Source organism: Phoenix dactylifera, chromosome 8, assembly GCF_051530095.1.
Source record: "Phoenix dactylifera cultivar Ajwa chromosome 8, Ajwa_hap1_PhDact_Kaust_v1.1, whole genome shotgun sequence".
Classification (NCBI taxonomy): domain Eukaryota; kingdom Viridiplantae; phylum Streptophyta; class Magnoliopsida; order Arecales; family Arecaceae; genus Phoenix; species Phoenix dactylifera.
In genome coordinates, this window is record NC_143197.1 from 26,098,167 (window position 1) to 26,115,496 (window position 17,330).

General features: G+C 37.7%; 1 protein-coding gene across 9 annotated transcripts; it reads left to right on the forward strand.

Moving 5' to 3' along the window:
- Positions 1–963: 963 nt before the first annotated feature.
- Positions 964–16,130, forward strand: LOC103722969 (uncharacterized). Of its 9 annotated transcripts, XR_015968254.2 has the most exons (5): positions 965–1,559; positions 10,146–12,254; positions 12,339–12,579; positions 14,424–14,505; positions 15,714–16,130. XR_015968254.2 is itself a non-coding variant. In XM_026799914.4 (3 exons), the coding sequence occupies exons 1-2, from the start codon at positions 1,553–1,555 to the stop codon at positions 12,248–12,250; spliced, it is 2,112 nt and encodes a 703-aa protein (XP_026655715.3). In that variant the 5' UTR covers positions 964–1,552; the 3' UTR covers positions 12,251–12,254; positions 15,714–16,130. The 9 variants fall into 9 exon arrangements, 4 of the variants coding, with proteins under 4 accessions (XP_026655715.3, XP_089781148.1, XP_008811956.3 ...); XR_003382827.4 differs by having other exon boundaries at positions 10,146–12,579; XR_606560.6 differs by lacking the exon at positions 14,424–14,505.
- The last annotated feature ends 1,200 nt before the right edge of the window (positions 16,131–17,330 follow it).

Sequence of the window (17,330 nt, forward strand, 5' to 3'; positions counted from 1 at the left end):
CCAACTAGATTCAGTTCCAACTTTTCCCTGATCTAGTGAAACATTTAGCCAAATTTTAATGGCTGTGGTGTCAATAAGGTGCAGCTCTGTGCTTGGGTAATTTAATGAGCATGAGCAAAAAAGCTTCACTTAACATCGAAATCGGCTGGATATATTTCCATCTTTTTCTTATTTGTTAGAGTATTAGCAAAGCTTTGATGATGCAAATCTCATATGCTAATACGTGCGCTCTCCAAATTTTTATGTGATAGTAAAAATAGCTACTGTTATTTGTTTGGACAAGTGAATAAAGTTGTTATCAGCTACTGTATCGATAAGTCACAAACGATGATTAATAAGGTTATCAAGTTATTCAATTTTTTACTAGTTGAACATATGAAATTGAAATGAAGAAGCCAATTGATTTTAATGGTTGGTGGTGAGAGTATGAGTTTTTACAAATTTTCGGTACTGTCCAATTAATCTTAAGTTGCATCGATTATTAGATATACTGAACGTTGAAAACATGTTTGTTAATATTGGTAGCTTGCTCTTCTCACCAAGATTATCTTGAATTTCAATCTTAAAAATATCAAATAATAGACATTATTTTATCGTACCCATCTTTAGAAGGCTAGTAAAAAGCATAGATTTTTAAGTTCATAGAAGGGCAAGTGCATATTACAATCATTTTGTCTAATTTATGTACTCATACATTTAATTGGCGCACTTTCCATATATCTACTACTTAAGCAAGACTTAATTAGTTATGACATACTTCTATTAAAAGAGAATATAAATAGAGCATTGTCACAAATAAGATATATTTTTCTAAAGAAAAAAATTCGTCGGGAATCTAACAATAAAGGTTTTAGAAATAGTTTATCCTAATACTCGAAAGTAGTAACGCAAAAGAGCTTATCTAGAAATATATATATATTTTTTTTAAAAAATAATTTTATCCCTAAGAATGCATGCCCTAATAGGCTTTGGGAGGAGTTTAGTTTTTGTCCCATATGGCAGATAGAGATTGGCATGATACAAGGCTGGGCAAAGTGCCATGTTGACATTGGCCATTCATTAAGCGCCATGGCAGAAGCTGAAGAAGAAGTGAGAAAGAGGCGAGGGAGAGCCAGAGCTACGGCAGGATAGTGGATACAACTGGAACGCGGTAGTCGGCAGGCGTCTCTGTGTATATACCCGTTGGGACGCGAGAGGGAGAAAAAAAAGAGAGCATAAATCTCGAATAGCGCGAGAAATTATTAAATGGGAACAATCTCGGGGCAGGTACGTAAACGTAATCTATCTCTCTCTGGCTCTCGCTCTATTAAATAAGCCGTCACGGGGGAGCGAGAAACAAGGGCAAAAGGCGAAACAAGGGAGAGAGAGAGAGTGTGGGGGAGTGCGCTCCAAAAGGAAAACGAGTCCACAGTAGAAGACGAAAGGGAGAAGAGCCGTTTACCGATTACAACGACTAAGAATTTCCCCCGAAGAATATTTGCGGGCAAGGGGGGACGGATGTTCTTCCTCGAACCACGATCTCCACCTCCAAAGCACCACAAACCCTAGCCCGATGGAAGGTAAGTTCTCCTCCTCTCAAATCCTCTCTCTCTCTGTGTCTCTGTCTTTCTTTGTTTTGTGTTTTTGGTTCAATGAGAAGGTTTTGGTTACTGATGGAAAAATTGGAGCTTTGGTTTTCTTTGGTGCTTTTCTGATGATTTTTGGGGTTTTTTAATGGTAAAAATGGTTTTGCTTTTTTTTTTTTTGGGATCTGCTGTTCTTTCCTGGGTTTTGTCATTTTTGGGGAGAATTCGAAGCCAAGGTGTGAATTTATTGACTTATGCAGTAGGAATCAGAGGTTGGGTGGGGAAAGGTGGGGTTTTGGGATGTGGGATAGGGTTCTGGTGACGTTTTGGGATGTGGGATGGGGTTCTGGTGACGTCCATTTGATGGGATTGGGAGCTAGGATTTTAGATTTTAAGGTGTTTTCTTGGTGGAAAATGTGATTGGATTCGTAAAGATTCTTTCGAGATTTCCGAGGATTTCGTAGTGGGAAATTCGGTGTGTTGCGGAATTTAGTGGAGATGTTTTGCTTGCGGAATTCTGCTGGCTGAATTGATCTATGGGGACGTGCCGTGGAAATGTTTTTTCTTCTGATCACGTGTATAATCAGTAAACCGTGGCTGTCATGTTATAATCAATGGCCTCCAGCTGAACTTGTCACAAGTATGAGGTGTCCCTTACCATTGACAGTTTCTGGTTCTAGATCAGGCAGCTGTGTTGGAAGACAACTGTGATTTTTATTGTGGGGGAACAGCATCAGAGGCTAGTGAATGAGTACTTCTTTTATTTCTTTTTTCTTTTCTTTTCTTTTATTTTTTTGGGATAAGTTGGTTGGTCTGTTGTATTGTTGTCAACCAACTGAATAATTGGCCTGAAGTCTAAATGATGCTGCAGACAAAAGTTTTTCTTGGTAGATACCTTACATAAAAACACTTATCAATGAACCAGAAGGTGAGTAATGCTGATTCTTAGAAGTGGTGTCTTAATATCAGCTAAGTGTTAAGTGCTTGTATGAACAAATTTTGATTATCTCTTCTTTCTTTTATCACTTAGGAGCCGTGCGAGATGAAAGTCTCATGCACGGTTTTCTCCTTTAGAAGAAACTCATCCGACCAAGCACCAGTCCCTGGTCATGTGCGGCCTTAGAGATATGGTAATATGGAGAAGACAATCCAATTTCTTCATCGATAGGTGGGGTTAATGAATTCGTAGGTTACTGATTCGGGTTGTCAAGAAGAAAGCTGGTACGGGTCCCGACCGAGTAGCTGCTCCTACATTATAATGACTCAGAACCTCACCCAAAAAGACTGACTAGAAGGTATTATTCTGGGTTCCTTGGCATTGTATATGTACCCAAGATCTCCCTAGTGCACAACTAATATGGGACCAAATATATGCCCACGGAGTCTTACATATTTCACATTGTTTAAGCTCTGGCGTCCTCGCTAGGCTATGAATCCAAATCTAATTACAAAACTAATCAGGTTCATTTACAAATACCACGATTAGCCCAGGATCTGTCCTAAATGGACTTGTCCTGTAGTGTCTTCTGGTCCACATTAGTCATAAAGTGGGCATATATAAATTCATGCTTGCACAGGGTTTACATAAGGATACTAGGGCTTAAATGGAGAGAGTGTATGAGGACCCGTGCCAATGTGTGTTTAGACCTGTCAAATATTTCTTGGTTGAAGTGGAGCTCTAGGCTTTCCATATTTGTTTTCGACTCTAGGCTAGGAGCTTCGAGGCCTTATTGGCCACACCAGACTTATTAGCCACACCATGAAGTCAAATTAGAAAAGTAAAATATTGTTATGGTGGTTGACCTAGGCGAGACAATTTGCATGATGATTTTAGGTCTCAAGGGCCCACCTTGCAAGGAAAATGGACAATGATGGTAATAATATCAAATTGCCTCTTTTGTTTAATTGATCTTGATCGCCTGTCATGTTTCTTGTTACTCCACCAAGATAACTTGATTTTCTCAGCTCTTCTGCTTGCTTGACCACCACATGTCATTTCCAGATTTGAGTGATCAAGTGGGAGAAGAATTGTTTGAACTTTTATCTTTCTTGATGCTAGTTGTTACAAATCTTCTTCTTAGAAAAGATGTTACAAATCTAGGCATCCTTTGGCACGTTATTCATGACTCTATTCATGCTGAAACAGCAATTTAGGTTTTTTTTGGATTGCTGATTCACACTTATTGGGGAAAAAAAATAAGATGTGGGTCATGATTGAGTGGTGTGTTGTGGTGGTGCTAGGTCTGAAATCTATGATGTGTATTCTAGTAGGTTTTTTTGGATTGTCCTAAGATTATATCATATGTGTACATTCAATATTTTTGCAATTCATTCTATTGTGTGGATTTCTAAGCAATTGAAGGATGGGTTTCAGCTAATAGGGTCACTAAAGTGTAGAGAAAGGAATCATATGGTGATCAATTAAGGTGTAGGAGGATCATTCTAGATCTAGGCCAATGAAATTACCATAGACCCTGAATTCCTGGCGTGCTTATGCTACTTGATAACTTTATTACAAGTATTGCAGTTGCTAAGGAGGCCGTAAAGTCCCAAATATTGTTTACTAAGATGAGGAAACCTAAGATCTTAGTAGCTAGAATCTTCCATTCAAGGTAAATCCCACTTTGGAATTTTTTAAGAATCTTGAACTCACCACCTGCTTCGCTAAGTACTTTCTTACTAAAAGTATTTCTAAAATATCCACTTTCTTGCACTTGCACCTGCACTTGCACTTCCTCCCAATTCTAGCAACCTAGCCAAGATACAAGGTTTACAAAACTGGTACTGGAACCTATAGCGATCAAGTGCTGAGTTTGTATGATACCTATTATATTGACACACTTATGCATGCTGATGCTGATTAGGTATCGGCGAGAGTGAATGAGCAAGAAAGAGAGAAGGTGGAGAGAGGGGCAAGAAGGACCTACCAGATAGGGGGGCTGTGGATCGGAAGATGAAGGTCACTGATCGGGTGCCGGAGGTTGTCGATTGGGGTTGGAATTTGTCGATTGGGTCTAGAGTCCTCGATGAGTCCCCATGGCATCACTAAGGAAGATGAGGGGATTAGGAGGGTGAGGTGGAGGGATTGGAGGGGGGGAAGAGGGGTGAGAGAGAGGAGAAAGAGAGAGATCGATCGAACATGGGGTGGGGTTAGCGTTTTATAAAACGGTATGGTTCGGCCAGGGCGAACTGGGTCAGAATTGTCTGGAATTATACAAAACTAGTTGGTTCAGCCTAGTATGGACTGGTTCTAGTTGATTCTAACCTTGTTTCCTTTGGGTGGCGAATCGTCTGGCTTCCTAATCGGTTTGGTTTGGTTTGATGCACCTTGAACCAATCGGTTTGGGACGGTTCAGAGGACCTTGCTAAGATTTATATTTGGTCATTGTCTCATATCAACTGATTAACCCATTATTTCCATTATATTAGATCTATATGTGTTTTTTTCCTCTGTACTGACTGTTGTACTAAGCAATGCGAAATGTTGGGGATATTTGGATATCTTCTTAGGGTAATCGATCAAGGAAGTATTAGATGTTCCACTTGAACCTTCACGAAAGAATTGGTTATTGGGGAAGAAACAGGTTTCATTTTGTTGAGGTTGAGAACAACCTAACCCAACATTGTTCGTTTTCATTCCATTAACTAAATAAATGCAGCTCAGGTCATGTCTAATCTTAGGTTGAGTTTGTATTAATGAAAATTATAGGCCAACCCCTCACAGTGAAACATGTTTGTTTTGTTGTACACGAGCAATGCTAACTTATATTTTAATATTTTATGAGAGCTGTACCCATTCATTTGAAGAGATGAATCTAGTTTCTTATCCACATGAGGCAAATTTGCAGGACCAATTCATGTTGAAAGTGGTCCATATCCTTTGTTGGTCTACCGAACCCACTTACACAATTCATGCTTAGAGCCCTTAAAATTTAGCTTTTCCAAGTAATCCTGATATAATAACTATCAAACATTTACATAGAGATTTATCTCCTTAATAAATCAGATATCAGATTTAGAAGAGTTATAATCGAAAGATGTCAAAAAAAGATTGTAGAATTATGGCTGAATGTTGCTTTTGATGCTTATAAAGTTTTAAAATCTTCATAGTCGCTCCTCCAACCATCTAGACATGCTCCGACTTATTTCTTTTCATCTTGGATGGTACTATTTTGTAATTAATATTATTGTTGAATTTTGCTTGTCATCAAGGATTAAGGTTTTGTGCACCACCTACTGTACCGACAAGGTACCAACACTCGACACCCCTGGCATTGATACCATGTCAAATCACTTAGTGCTGAGCCATAAGGTGTGCAAACACCTTCCCCCCACCCCCTTTCTTGTTTTCACACCCTAAGGATATTAGGAGGGGATTTCTTAAGATTGGAGCCCAATGGACTGCAGGAAAATGAAAGTGTCTTCTTGAAAAAATTTCAATAAAAATGTGTCTTTCAGTAGTGCTTGATTTCAAATTTCATCCATATCTCTTCTATACTTTTCAATGCACGGACAGCCATGTAAATTGATTTTATGTGGATGACTGCTTTAGGATAATATTTTAATACATCAAATATGGCCCACCTAACTAGAAATAGGTTTAAAACAGAAAAAAATTAGAAAAAAAATAAAATCCTCATTTTAAGCCAAAAGTGGCCATGCCACATCATGTGATGTAACGCCCCATATTAGCATGGGTACTGGCACTGGCTTTTAAAACCTTGCTTCTCATTGTCAGGTTTTCCAACATCAATTGTTCTGCTTTTTTGTCATGATATTAGAAAAACAGAGTTTGTTTTTTGCATTATGAGCCATCATCATCCTTGTAAAAATATGAAAAACTGATGTACATATTACACTTCATATGAACTCTCTTAAACATAATATTTCTTGCTAGAGAAATTGATCATGAACCTGTGCTTAATCTCTTGTTGCCATTTGGGTTTCTGGACTCAACCTGATATATATCAGGGTATGGGACTGTTTTTGCTGGACTTGATCCCACCTGGACTGGATGGTTTATAACGTATATGATGCATGGTCATATTCTGTACATCTTATTAGTGAATTTTTTGAGGACGTGAAGGGAATTGTAATTACCAGATATTGCTACTAGCTTGGGACTTGGACCCAGCTCTGATAATACATGATCCAAACTTGTTGAATGTTGGGTAGCTGAGGGTCTTAACATACGACCTGATTTTTAGCCCTGATGTATTTTTTGATATATACACTGCCCAGACCTGGACCTGAACTGATCTTTGGATGTGTGGGTCCTGATTTTTGGATGCGTAAGTTTGGCAAAATCTAAACCCAAATCCCCACTTACAGTTCTGGGTCCAGGATGGAAGTAACTGAACCTGACATGCCCTAATATCACCCCTCATTGCACAACACCACAATTAATGCGAAGATACAATTTTTTTCTTCCCACATTGCGACAATTGAACACAATCTAACTTCTGATCACTCTTAGTTTTTAACCTACATGGCCTTCCTTTTAGTAAGTTGATTTCGCATAGGTTTGTCATTATCTTAGTCTACAAAATGCAATTGTTTTTGAAAAAAAGATTTACTTGTGGATATTAAGTAGGGGAGAATGAAGCTACCTTATTGGAAGATTTGAACTTTTGATCTTTAAGCTTCTTTTTCTACTGTATTCCTTAAGGCTTGCATTAGTCAACAAATAGGCATGTGACTGAGAAATTGGAGCACAAACAAAACAAAATATAAATACATAATGGTAGAAGCTAAGTGATCTCAAGTTTTAACCTTACTATATTACTCTAGGCCAATTTTGTCAATGGCACTCCAGGCGCTCAGTTGAGGCAAGGAAACCACTAAGGGTCTCAATAATCCTCGGGTCAGGTAGGTTTGCTAAGGTGATGCGTAGGCGAGAACCTGGGATAAAGTGAGAGGCATTCAGGAGAGCGCCTCTCCAATGTCCAGTACTATTTTTCCAATCCCTTTTTATCCATTCTTTTAGAGCTCTTTGGCTTTATTTTGATGTTGATTTTTCTATATGGAGCCCTTAAATAGATGTCTACTATAGGATATTCAGCACTGTACATTTTTATGTTACGCATTGTTTAGAATCATGAAATATGTTCTAGAAAGTGGTGTTTTGTTGGCGTATTTGAACTTTGAAGTTATTTTCAGACATCTAGTGGTTTATTTTTGCCGACTTTTGTTTAAAAACACATTAAAAAGGTAGTATTTTGATTTGATGATTTAAAATATGTGAATCATGATATCTAATGTTTAAGATGATCATGACTTAGAATGCCAAAACATGAATAATTAATCTTATGATGTTTGTAGTCTTTGTAGATATAAATGGTATTTAGTTTTAATATATTGAACTTTTACTATATAAATGGAAAATATTGAACTTTTACTATATAAATGGAAAATATTGAACTTTTAATATATTAATACCTTCCTATCCTCAAGTGAGCACCTTTTTGGTGCCTAGCACCATGGGTCTTATGGGGTCTTGTTGCCTTAGGGGGCAGCTTTTGCTTTTGACAACCTTGCTCTAGACTGTAAAACCTTAATTGCCTTGGTCTTAAACTAGGATTTCAGAATGGCGATAGGATTAATAGAATATTTTTGCTGGACTCTTTGTTTTGATACAAATTTTTTGATTTTTATGTGGTTGGCGTTTCAAGATTTTGGTCAAGAGAAGGTAAATTTATAGACCATTTGGATTTTGGATGGATGGCGGTTTGCTGTCGAGAAAAATGTTCTGGGACAAAGTTAGGACAGGAAATAAACAATAAAGGAAATGGAACCTGGTAAATTTATCGATCATTTGGGCCAAGAGAGAGTAGCACATTTATACACCATTTGGGTTTTGGAACTAATGGAGGTTTGCTGTCAAGAAATATGTTTTGGAACAAAATTAGGGAAGGATAAAAGATAAAGGAAATAGAACCAGGTAAAGGCTATGTATATGTGCCGTATCTTAAGGTTTTAGGTTTCTCAGGTTAAAGTCTATGTATATGAGCCTTATCTTAAGGTTCTAATGAGAAAAGAGAGATTCGGTGTTGAGAATACTGATTTTGTTGAATTTTTGAAAGTTAAAAGATAAGATATATATATATATATATATATATATATATATATATATATATATATATATATATATATATATATATATATATATATATATATATATATATATATATATATATATATATATATATGAAGGAATATATGGCTAGGGTTTCTAGAGGATGGGGATTAGTTTCATTCTGTGGCTGGCTGATGAACTGTAGCCAATAAATGACTCATATACACCCTTTGATCTTAATTTTGGTATATGGTTAATTTTAATTTGCTGCAACATTTCCTCCAATTGCTTGGAACATTGACATGAGACTTACTGTAGGTAGATTAATATGATCATGGAGCACCTTTTTCATAGTAGTAGTTATTCAAGACTTTGTAGTCTCTCAATGCAATTGGTTGATACGTTCAAAGATTATTTTGTTGTGCCAAATGTTCATATGGACCTTCATTTTCATCTGGCACTCGAGGAATTATTGGACAAGGGTCTATAAGTCTGATCCCATTTAGTTGGATGAATGCTGACAATTGTGCTTTTACTTTATGGTTCTCAATGTAATCAGGATTAACACTTCTTTTTAATGTGCTGCCTCACTGAAATTTGATCCTTGTAATCCTAGGGCAGCAATGAGTGAATGTAGCCGAGCTCTCACTGTGAGTATCAATTATAAGAACTGTCTCCAGGATCATCTTTATATCAAGAAACAATATGTAGGCATCTGTAATTCAGTTTGACCTTATAATCACACTATAATCACAAGTTATTGTAGCATGTTATATTGCCATATCTTAATGGCAACATGTGTATGCTTTTCAATGCATATGTTCTCTCATCTACAGATTGATGGGAGAAAAAATTATTTTCAGAAGCATCTTTCCATCAATCAAGGAAAAATACAATGGCTGAAGAAAATATGATGGATGCTCAATCTAGATAAAGGAGCATTACAAGGATTTGATCATAAACCATATATTCACTTGGTACCGCATCATGGCTCAAGGACTCAAATAAGCAGGAGAGGGGAAGGGTGTGGAAGAGGGAGAGGAAGCGATGGAGGCTTCAGAGTCTCACTGATCAATGGAACAGGTTACAAAGGATAACAAAAACAGTTTTGGATGGGCAAATGACATGAGAGTGATGTGTTTAGTGTGTGCCAGATTTAAGTGGATCCCGTGGTCACATGTTTGTAATGATAGCTGTTACGGATACTTTTTAAGTTGTTTCTTTTTGTCAATATCTAGTTTGAACCTGCAACAAATACTTTGAGATTTTTGGACTTGGAATAATATTTCAAGCTCTCTTTTGCAGAGTTGTTGTTATTTCCTGTTTATACCACTTTAATCATCTGGGAAGTTTATAAGTTCTCACCACGTGGGAGAGATCACCGCTTCGCTAAATTTGGAATTTCAATTTCATAATCAGTCTTGTTCAATTCAAATTGTTGATGCACCACTGGTGCATTACATTCAAGAGCTTAAATATTTTTTCAATGCTTCATCTTTTGCCAGGTGGGTCCCCAGACTGTGCTTCAGTTGGCTCTGGGCCAAAACGGTCCAGTGTATCATCACATGGTCGGCCCCGGGGTTCATCGTCTTCCAGCTGTAAGAATTTTCTTCGGAAGTTTGTGGATAGTGAGATTTTGACGGCAAACCTTGAAGATTGGTTTTCAGGAATATCCAAAGAATCCGGATTCAGGAAGCCTGCCTTTGATGTTCCTTTTGAACCAACAGAACTTCAGAATTTTGATTATTCTCTAGAAGGTGTTTCTTTTCACCAGTTTATACGAATGCCGAACAGTTTCTATGCATCAACATCTGATGCTGTTGAAGCAACAGCACATCTTGCCATTGAAGATTTTCTACATGCTAGTGTTAAAGGCTTGTGGGAGACCTTTTGGGGTCATGATGAACCTGTACCTTTTTCAGTTGCCTGTATACACAGTACAAGTCCCAAATTCTATCCTGCGGAGAAGGCCATTGCTAGTGGAAAGCTTGGAGGTCTTTGTGCAACAGCCATATTGCTCAAGAATAGTTGGCATTCTCATGGGAAATGGGATCACATTGTTGAATTAGCCCTGTTAAGGCCTGATATTGTGAGCCTTCCATTGCAGGGTGACCAGCAGCCTTCCCATGCCGTTCTCGGGGAAGCGCTGTTTTTTGCTCTCCGTGTTCTATTGTCACGAAGCCTAAGCAGATCATCAACTGTTCTTCGCAATTCAAATTGTGTTTTCGTGGTTCTTGTTGATTCACAGTATGGTGGGGTGGTAAAAGTTGAAGGCGATGTGAGTAAGTTGGACTTCGATGTTAATAGTGTATATGAATGTGCAGCTGAATGGATAAAAGAACATGCCAGAATTAGTGTTTCTCCCATTGACCGTATTTGGAACAAGCTTGGGAATGCCAATTGGGGAGATATTGGAACTCTACAGGTTCTTCTTGCAACTTTCCACTGTATCATTCAGTTTTGTGGAATGCCAAAGTATTCACTTGAAGATTTAGCTACAGAACATAGTTCCCGTTTACAGAGTCGAAGAACAGAAAGGCATTTGGTAGATACACGTACAAATGGAAATGGTTTGTTCCGTTTCCAGCAATGCAGTCATTCCTCTGAAATTGTTGAGGTCCAAGAAGAATCTGTAAAATTTGAATCTGAAGGAACTCTGAAGCTAGAAAAAGGATCAGTTTTGTGGATGGAAGACACAAACTGGCAGAAGGGTTTCCAGATTAATGAAGTGTTAGCTGATGGCGAACTTCCAGTTTATATTGTGACTCCTGTGGAAGAACCAGGAAAGGCACTTCTATTATATGTTGGTTCTAGTCCTACTCATTTGGAACCTGCATGGGAGGATATGAATTTGTGGTACCAGGTTCAGAGGCAGTCTAAAGTATTGACTTCGATGAAACAGAGGGGATTGTCCAGCAAATACCTTCCTCAAATGGTTGCATCTGGACGCATAATTCATCCCGGGGAATGTAACAAACCAAGCTCTGGTGGAAACTGCGGTCATCCATGGTGCGGTACCCCCATCCTGGTCACCTCTCCTGTGGGTGAGACAGTTGCCAATTTGATAAGAAATGGTTTATTTGGTTCTGAGGAAGCTCTCAGGTGCTGCCATGACTGCTTATCTGCCCTTGCAACTGCATCCTCGGCTGGAATCAGGCATGCTGACATCCGTCCAGAGAATGTGATCCGTGTGAGCAATGGCATCAGGCATCCCTTTTTTGTACTGATTGGGTGGGGTCATGCGGTTCTCGAAGAAAGGGATCGCCCATCAATGAATCTTTTCTTCTCTTCTACGTATGCTCTCCAGGAAGGAAAACTATGTGCGGCATCAGATGCTGAGAGTCTAATCTATCTGCTATACTTTTCATGTGGTGGTGTCTTCCCAGAGTTGGATTCAGTTGAAGGGGCACTTCAGTGGAGGGAAGTGTCATGGTCAAGAAGGGTTATACAGCAGAAGCTTGGGGACGTGTCAGCAGTGCTGAAAGCCTTTGCTGATTATGTGGACAGCCTTTGTGGGACTCCATATCCAATGGATTACGAGATATGGTTAAGAAGGTTGAGAAGAACGATTAATGAAGATCATGGGAAGGAAATTGATGTGTCAAATTAGACTGGTAAGCGCATCGAGTGGAAAGTTGTTCCCTTTTAACTATGCATGACATTATCATTGTCTGAATCTTTGGATTGTTCATTTGAAGGCTTTCGAAATGTCTGAGCTTTAGTGGTCAATCTATGATTGTTCAGAAGTTTGAAAGGGATCCAAATATATGGTGACCATGGGTCATCAATTCAAGAACTGGCTTTCAGGATTCCGGAGGTTCCGTTAATCGAGTCTCTAAGGATTATCCCACGTATCTGCTGTTAATCCGCATTTTATGGAATTTTTTCAGTTCCAAGTGTCTTGAAGATTTTCCAGCTTACTGGTTAGAAAGCTGCGGGGTAAGGTTCTCAAGCTAATGCCATGCATGAACTACTTTATGGAGGCCAGTGGCTACTGTTTTCTGAGATTTTGGATGATTCATTCCTTTTTAGTTCAGGCATTCTCATATTATCTTCATGAACCATTTTGAATTGTTTGCATCAGCACCGAAGGCAAGCCCAGGTTCCATCTTGAGTTGACATCTATCCTGCTTTGAATGGCCTTTGGTTTAGACAAGATTTTTGTGATTACATTTATTTTCACTATTTATTTGTCTTGGGAAAGAGTAGTTGGAGTGATTTGTGGATGAGGTATAATTTTTTTTGGGATACTTGATCATTCAATGGGTGTGTCATTCGGTACTAACCGCACCCCATTTCTGTAAATGGTCATCTTGTCTAAAGTTTCCACTCTGTGGCTAGCTTTGTTTGGATCACAGCAGGAGTAATCACTTAGAGCAAGTTTTCATGTAGTATAGGGATAATAGCACCTATTTAGCAGCTATATGAATGATGAGCTCTATTCCATTTTTATTGTTGCTACGCTTTTTTCTTTTTTCTTCACTATAGTGGGGATGAGTTGTTCTGATAGGGACTTTTTCAGACAAATTGGGAATGGGAATTACTTGAAATCTGTTCATTGCTGTTTTGTATTGAGGCCCAGCTTTCGTACCACTTTGAGCACACCCACTTTAGCATTCACATCTGCATGGCTGGAATCTGTGTATATCTTTTGTGTTTGGCCAAGTCTTATTGCCCACTATAACAGTTCATACAAGGCTCAACCTGATTTGATACAACAAAATTATCCATGATTTCTTGAAGAGTCTAATCGTTGCTAGTTATAATGCGTGCATATGTAAGTGGCTGCTAAAGGTTTCAGATGTAGGATAAGTTGTGCAGAAGATGGATCTCTTATTGATCAAATGATCAAATTATACGTATCATAAATACCCACATAATCTCTCACCTTTTCAATTAATTGAAGTTTTTTTTTTTTTTTGAGATACCTCACAATCATGTTCCAAACTGGAATAGCTTGAACAGAATTGTTTCCTTTTGGAAAAACCATTGCCTTAGTGAAGTATAAGCTGTCGTTCATCAATATATCTCCTATCTTGGTAAAATCAGCTCGAAACCAAGAAGTCTGCAGTTATGGTGTCATGTATTCATCTCTTCCCCAGGGGAATGTTTTCCACAAGTACTAAATTATGGATCATAAAGAAGGGTGAGATATGTCTATAGGCAACCCTGGAGACAGAGACCAAGTTTGCTATCTATGATCTAATGAATCAAAAGTTCAGAGGCCAAATTAAGTTATGGAGGCCTCCATAAAAGTTTGATGACATATGGTTCAAGATGGGACCTCACCCAAGGCCATATGTAGTAGATTGCTCGAAGCCTACTTTTGGTTATGTTCACATATTTGTCTAATTTTTGTAGCATTTCCTTGCTAACTTCCGATTCTCCTATGCGAGTCAGATATTCTACATATCTTGATAAATATGGGCAGTGAATTATTGGTTCATGAAGACAACTGGATTTTCACCTTAGGGATTATTTTTTCCAGTTCGGTTGTGATTTTTTTTCTCTTTCTATTTCTGGTTATGCCTTCTTCATATCTGCTACTCTACTTGTTTCTTTAAGTTTTCCTTCACTCTTACTCTATCATAGGTTTGCATTTGGAAAGTTATTTGTAATCCAAAACATCTGAGGATGTAGTTGAAACACATTTGTGTGGTATGTATGAATAATTTCAAAAATAGAAACAGGCGTTGGACCAATGCATGCCAAGTGCCAGCTATTTTGCATATTTTATTCTCAATATTTGCATCGACATTTTCTCTAACATTTCTAAGTTGCAGGAAAAGAGTCCTTTGTAATTTTATTCTTATGCACCTTCAAGTAGGACTGCCATGGGAAGTTAAGATGGATGATGTTTCCAAGGTTGGGCGCAATATGTCGATGTTGCTTATTTAAGAAATTCCTGATAATATCGGTGTTGTATTAGATTCAATGTTTTTTATTCAACAAATCCATCATTGCAACACTTTATCGCATGTCAAAATATTGTTTCAGCCATGGACATAATTTGTGCAAGTTTTTCCATGGGTTCACTGTTTGTTAGAATTGTTTGTATTGTCTATTCAGCCTGCTGCTCATTTTCTATGAAATAAAGGCACTAAAGTTTGGGCAATTTAACTTCAAATCTTTGATTTGGTGATCGCTTAATGTTAGACTTAATGACCTAAATATATAGCCACTTGTTTTAGTGGTAATATAACTTTTAGTTCCTAACAGGCAAGTAAGAATTACTTGCAAGAACATGTTGTAATTTATCGTTACCGATGTATGTCTTCTGCATACCTTGCTATATTTCAGCACAATTATTATTATATGATTATTATGTGTTGATGACATCCAATAAAACCATTTGAACTTTGCACGCGCGCGCATTCCTTTTGTAATGACTGTAACTCTGTTGTGGAAGATTTCCATTTAAACAATCTATTTTGTATGTCTCTGATACTACTGTCTGTTGTACTAGATTTTAAACCATTCCAACCATGAAGGATGTATGAGGAGAACTCAAAAAAAAATTTAGAGGCTTATCACTATTATTTGACCTAGAGGATGTAGGAATACCATGCAAGCCTGTAAATAGGCCAAGCTTGCTCCAAACAAATCTAGAATTTTGAGGAGAGCTTTGGCTAACTAGTGTGAAATGCAGAACCAATCACCTACAACTGTTGGATCAGTTGGTTGCCACCTTCCTCTTCAAGTGAAAGGTCTCGGGCTCCAACATAACTGGTGGCAAATAAACATCTTATTCTCCAAAAAAAAGAGAGAAAAATTGAAAGTATGGTCTTTTTCTTTTGAGCTGTAATGAAATTCAAGTCCAGAGAGGCAAAGGTTGGCACTAATCCAGCATTAGAGCAAGGCCTAGCTGCATCTATGGCAATTAGGATCACTGCTTGGCCCCCAATCTCCTACTCCTGCAGATTGTTCTTGCTGGTCCATAGTTTGATCTTGAGAGTTCAATTAGGCAAAGATTAATCAAGTAGTAATTGTTTACTAAAAGCATCTACTTGTTCATTAACTGTCATGTTTTAACAAATGCATATCAGTAACAAAGTTTTTTACATCCTTTTCAGCTAATTTTCAAGTCAGCGACTTGGACATAATGCCATTCAGATTAACATTGATGGGTTCTGTAAGCTCCTATGACCATGTCTAATAGGCTTGGTTTGAGGCCTGATGATTCATGCATAAAAGACCAAGGATGCGGTTTATCTGTTTTACCGGCAGAAGTGAAAAAATGCAGCAAGTGCCACAGATATGGACTTTTCATCTAATTTCAATTGAAATAGTACAAGAATTACAGCACCATTCTTATCAACAAAGTAACCACTAGTGTTGAATCAGATGATCTCAGATATGACATTCAAAATGCTATCATGCTGTAAGAGTTTTTAATAGCAACTTATCAGTGGAGGGTTAGCATCATTGAACAGTTGTCAGTTAACTCAAAGTCTTCCCATTAGTTATCAAGCATGAAGTTTTAAGTGTTATATGGAGACCAGGATGGATGCCAGTACATGATTTTATTTTTTGCATGGTGTATCGTAAACAACTGACATCAAACTATTAACACAAACCTTACACTCCATAGTTTACTAAGATCAAGCTATCAACATGAATATTGACTAAAGTTTCTCTTTAGGTATCATGCATAACCTGCAGCGATGTAATGCTCTTGATTCACCATCAACACAAACCTTACAGTCCATGGTTTACTAACATCAAGCTATCAACATGAATATTGAGTGAAGTTTCTCTTTACGTTTCGTGCATAACCCGCAGCGATGCAACGCTCATGATTCTAAACTGTCAAACAAATTTTCTTGTTTTTGTTTATCGTTTAATGATTCAGCTTTTTGGGCTCTTGAAGAATACCTTAATCTCACTATGAACTATATCCAGGACACCACCTACACCATAGAGTAATTGTAACCTAATCATTCCCACCTAACAAGCAAGCCTTATCCCATTTTTCTAGAATTGGCATTTCCAGAACTGTAGTTCATGGATTCCTTCTATATTGACTGTATTCAAAAAATATTATTTCTTATACATCACCAATTTTTCTGATGCATTTCATTATTTATTACTGTTCTTATGGCTTTCATTATTAATTTTTCCAACCCTGCTCAAGTACTCATTACACATTCATTCTACCATGCACTGCTCATGAAAGTCTATGATCCATGTTTGCTGGGCTCTCCAGAAATGCACTATACTCTCTTTCCATCTTATTTCTCTACATGCATGGGATGTGCCAAAAACTAAGCATTGCCAATTCTAAAATCAGAAAGCCAAGAAAAAAGATGATAGATAAATATGAAAGTTGAAAGCTAGTGGAATGAGAAAATTTTTGAGACATGCAACGTAGGAGGATTGTTATTTACCACTGGAGTAGTATTAATATTTTGTTACTCACGTGTGAAACAATTCTACATGCATTAGCACAAAATCCTCCACATAAGATGGCTAGAAGCTAGCTAATAGCTCCCATCTTATCATTGGGAGAATGGTGATCATTTCCATTTCATTAGGAAGATGAAATGATAAGATAAAAAAAAGAAAAACAATGAAGGACCAAACCCCATTAAAAAAATCTATAAATAAAAATAGTTTCAATTTAAGAAATATTTTATTGTTATTTTTCTCCAAAAAATTGCTCTTCCACCTCTTTTGCAATAGAAGTAATT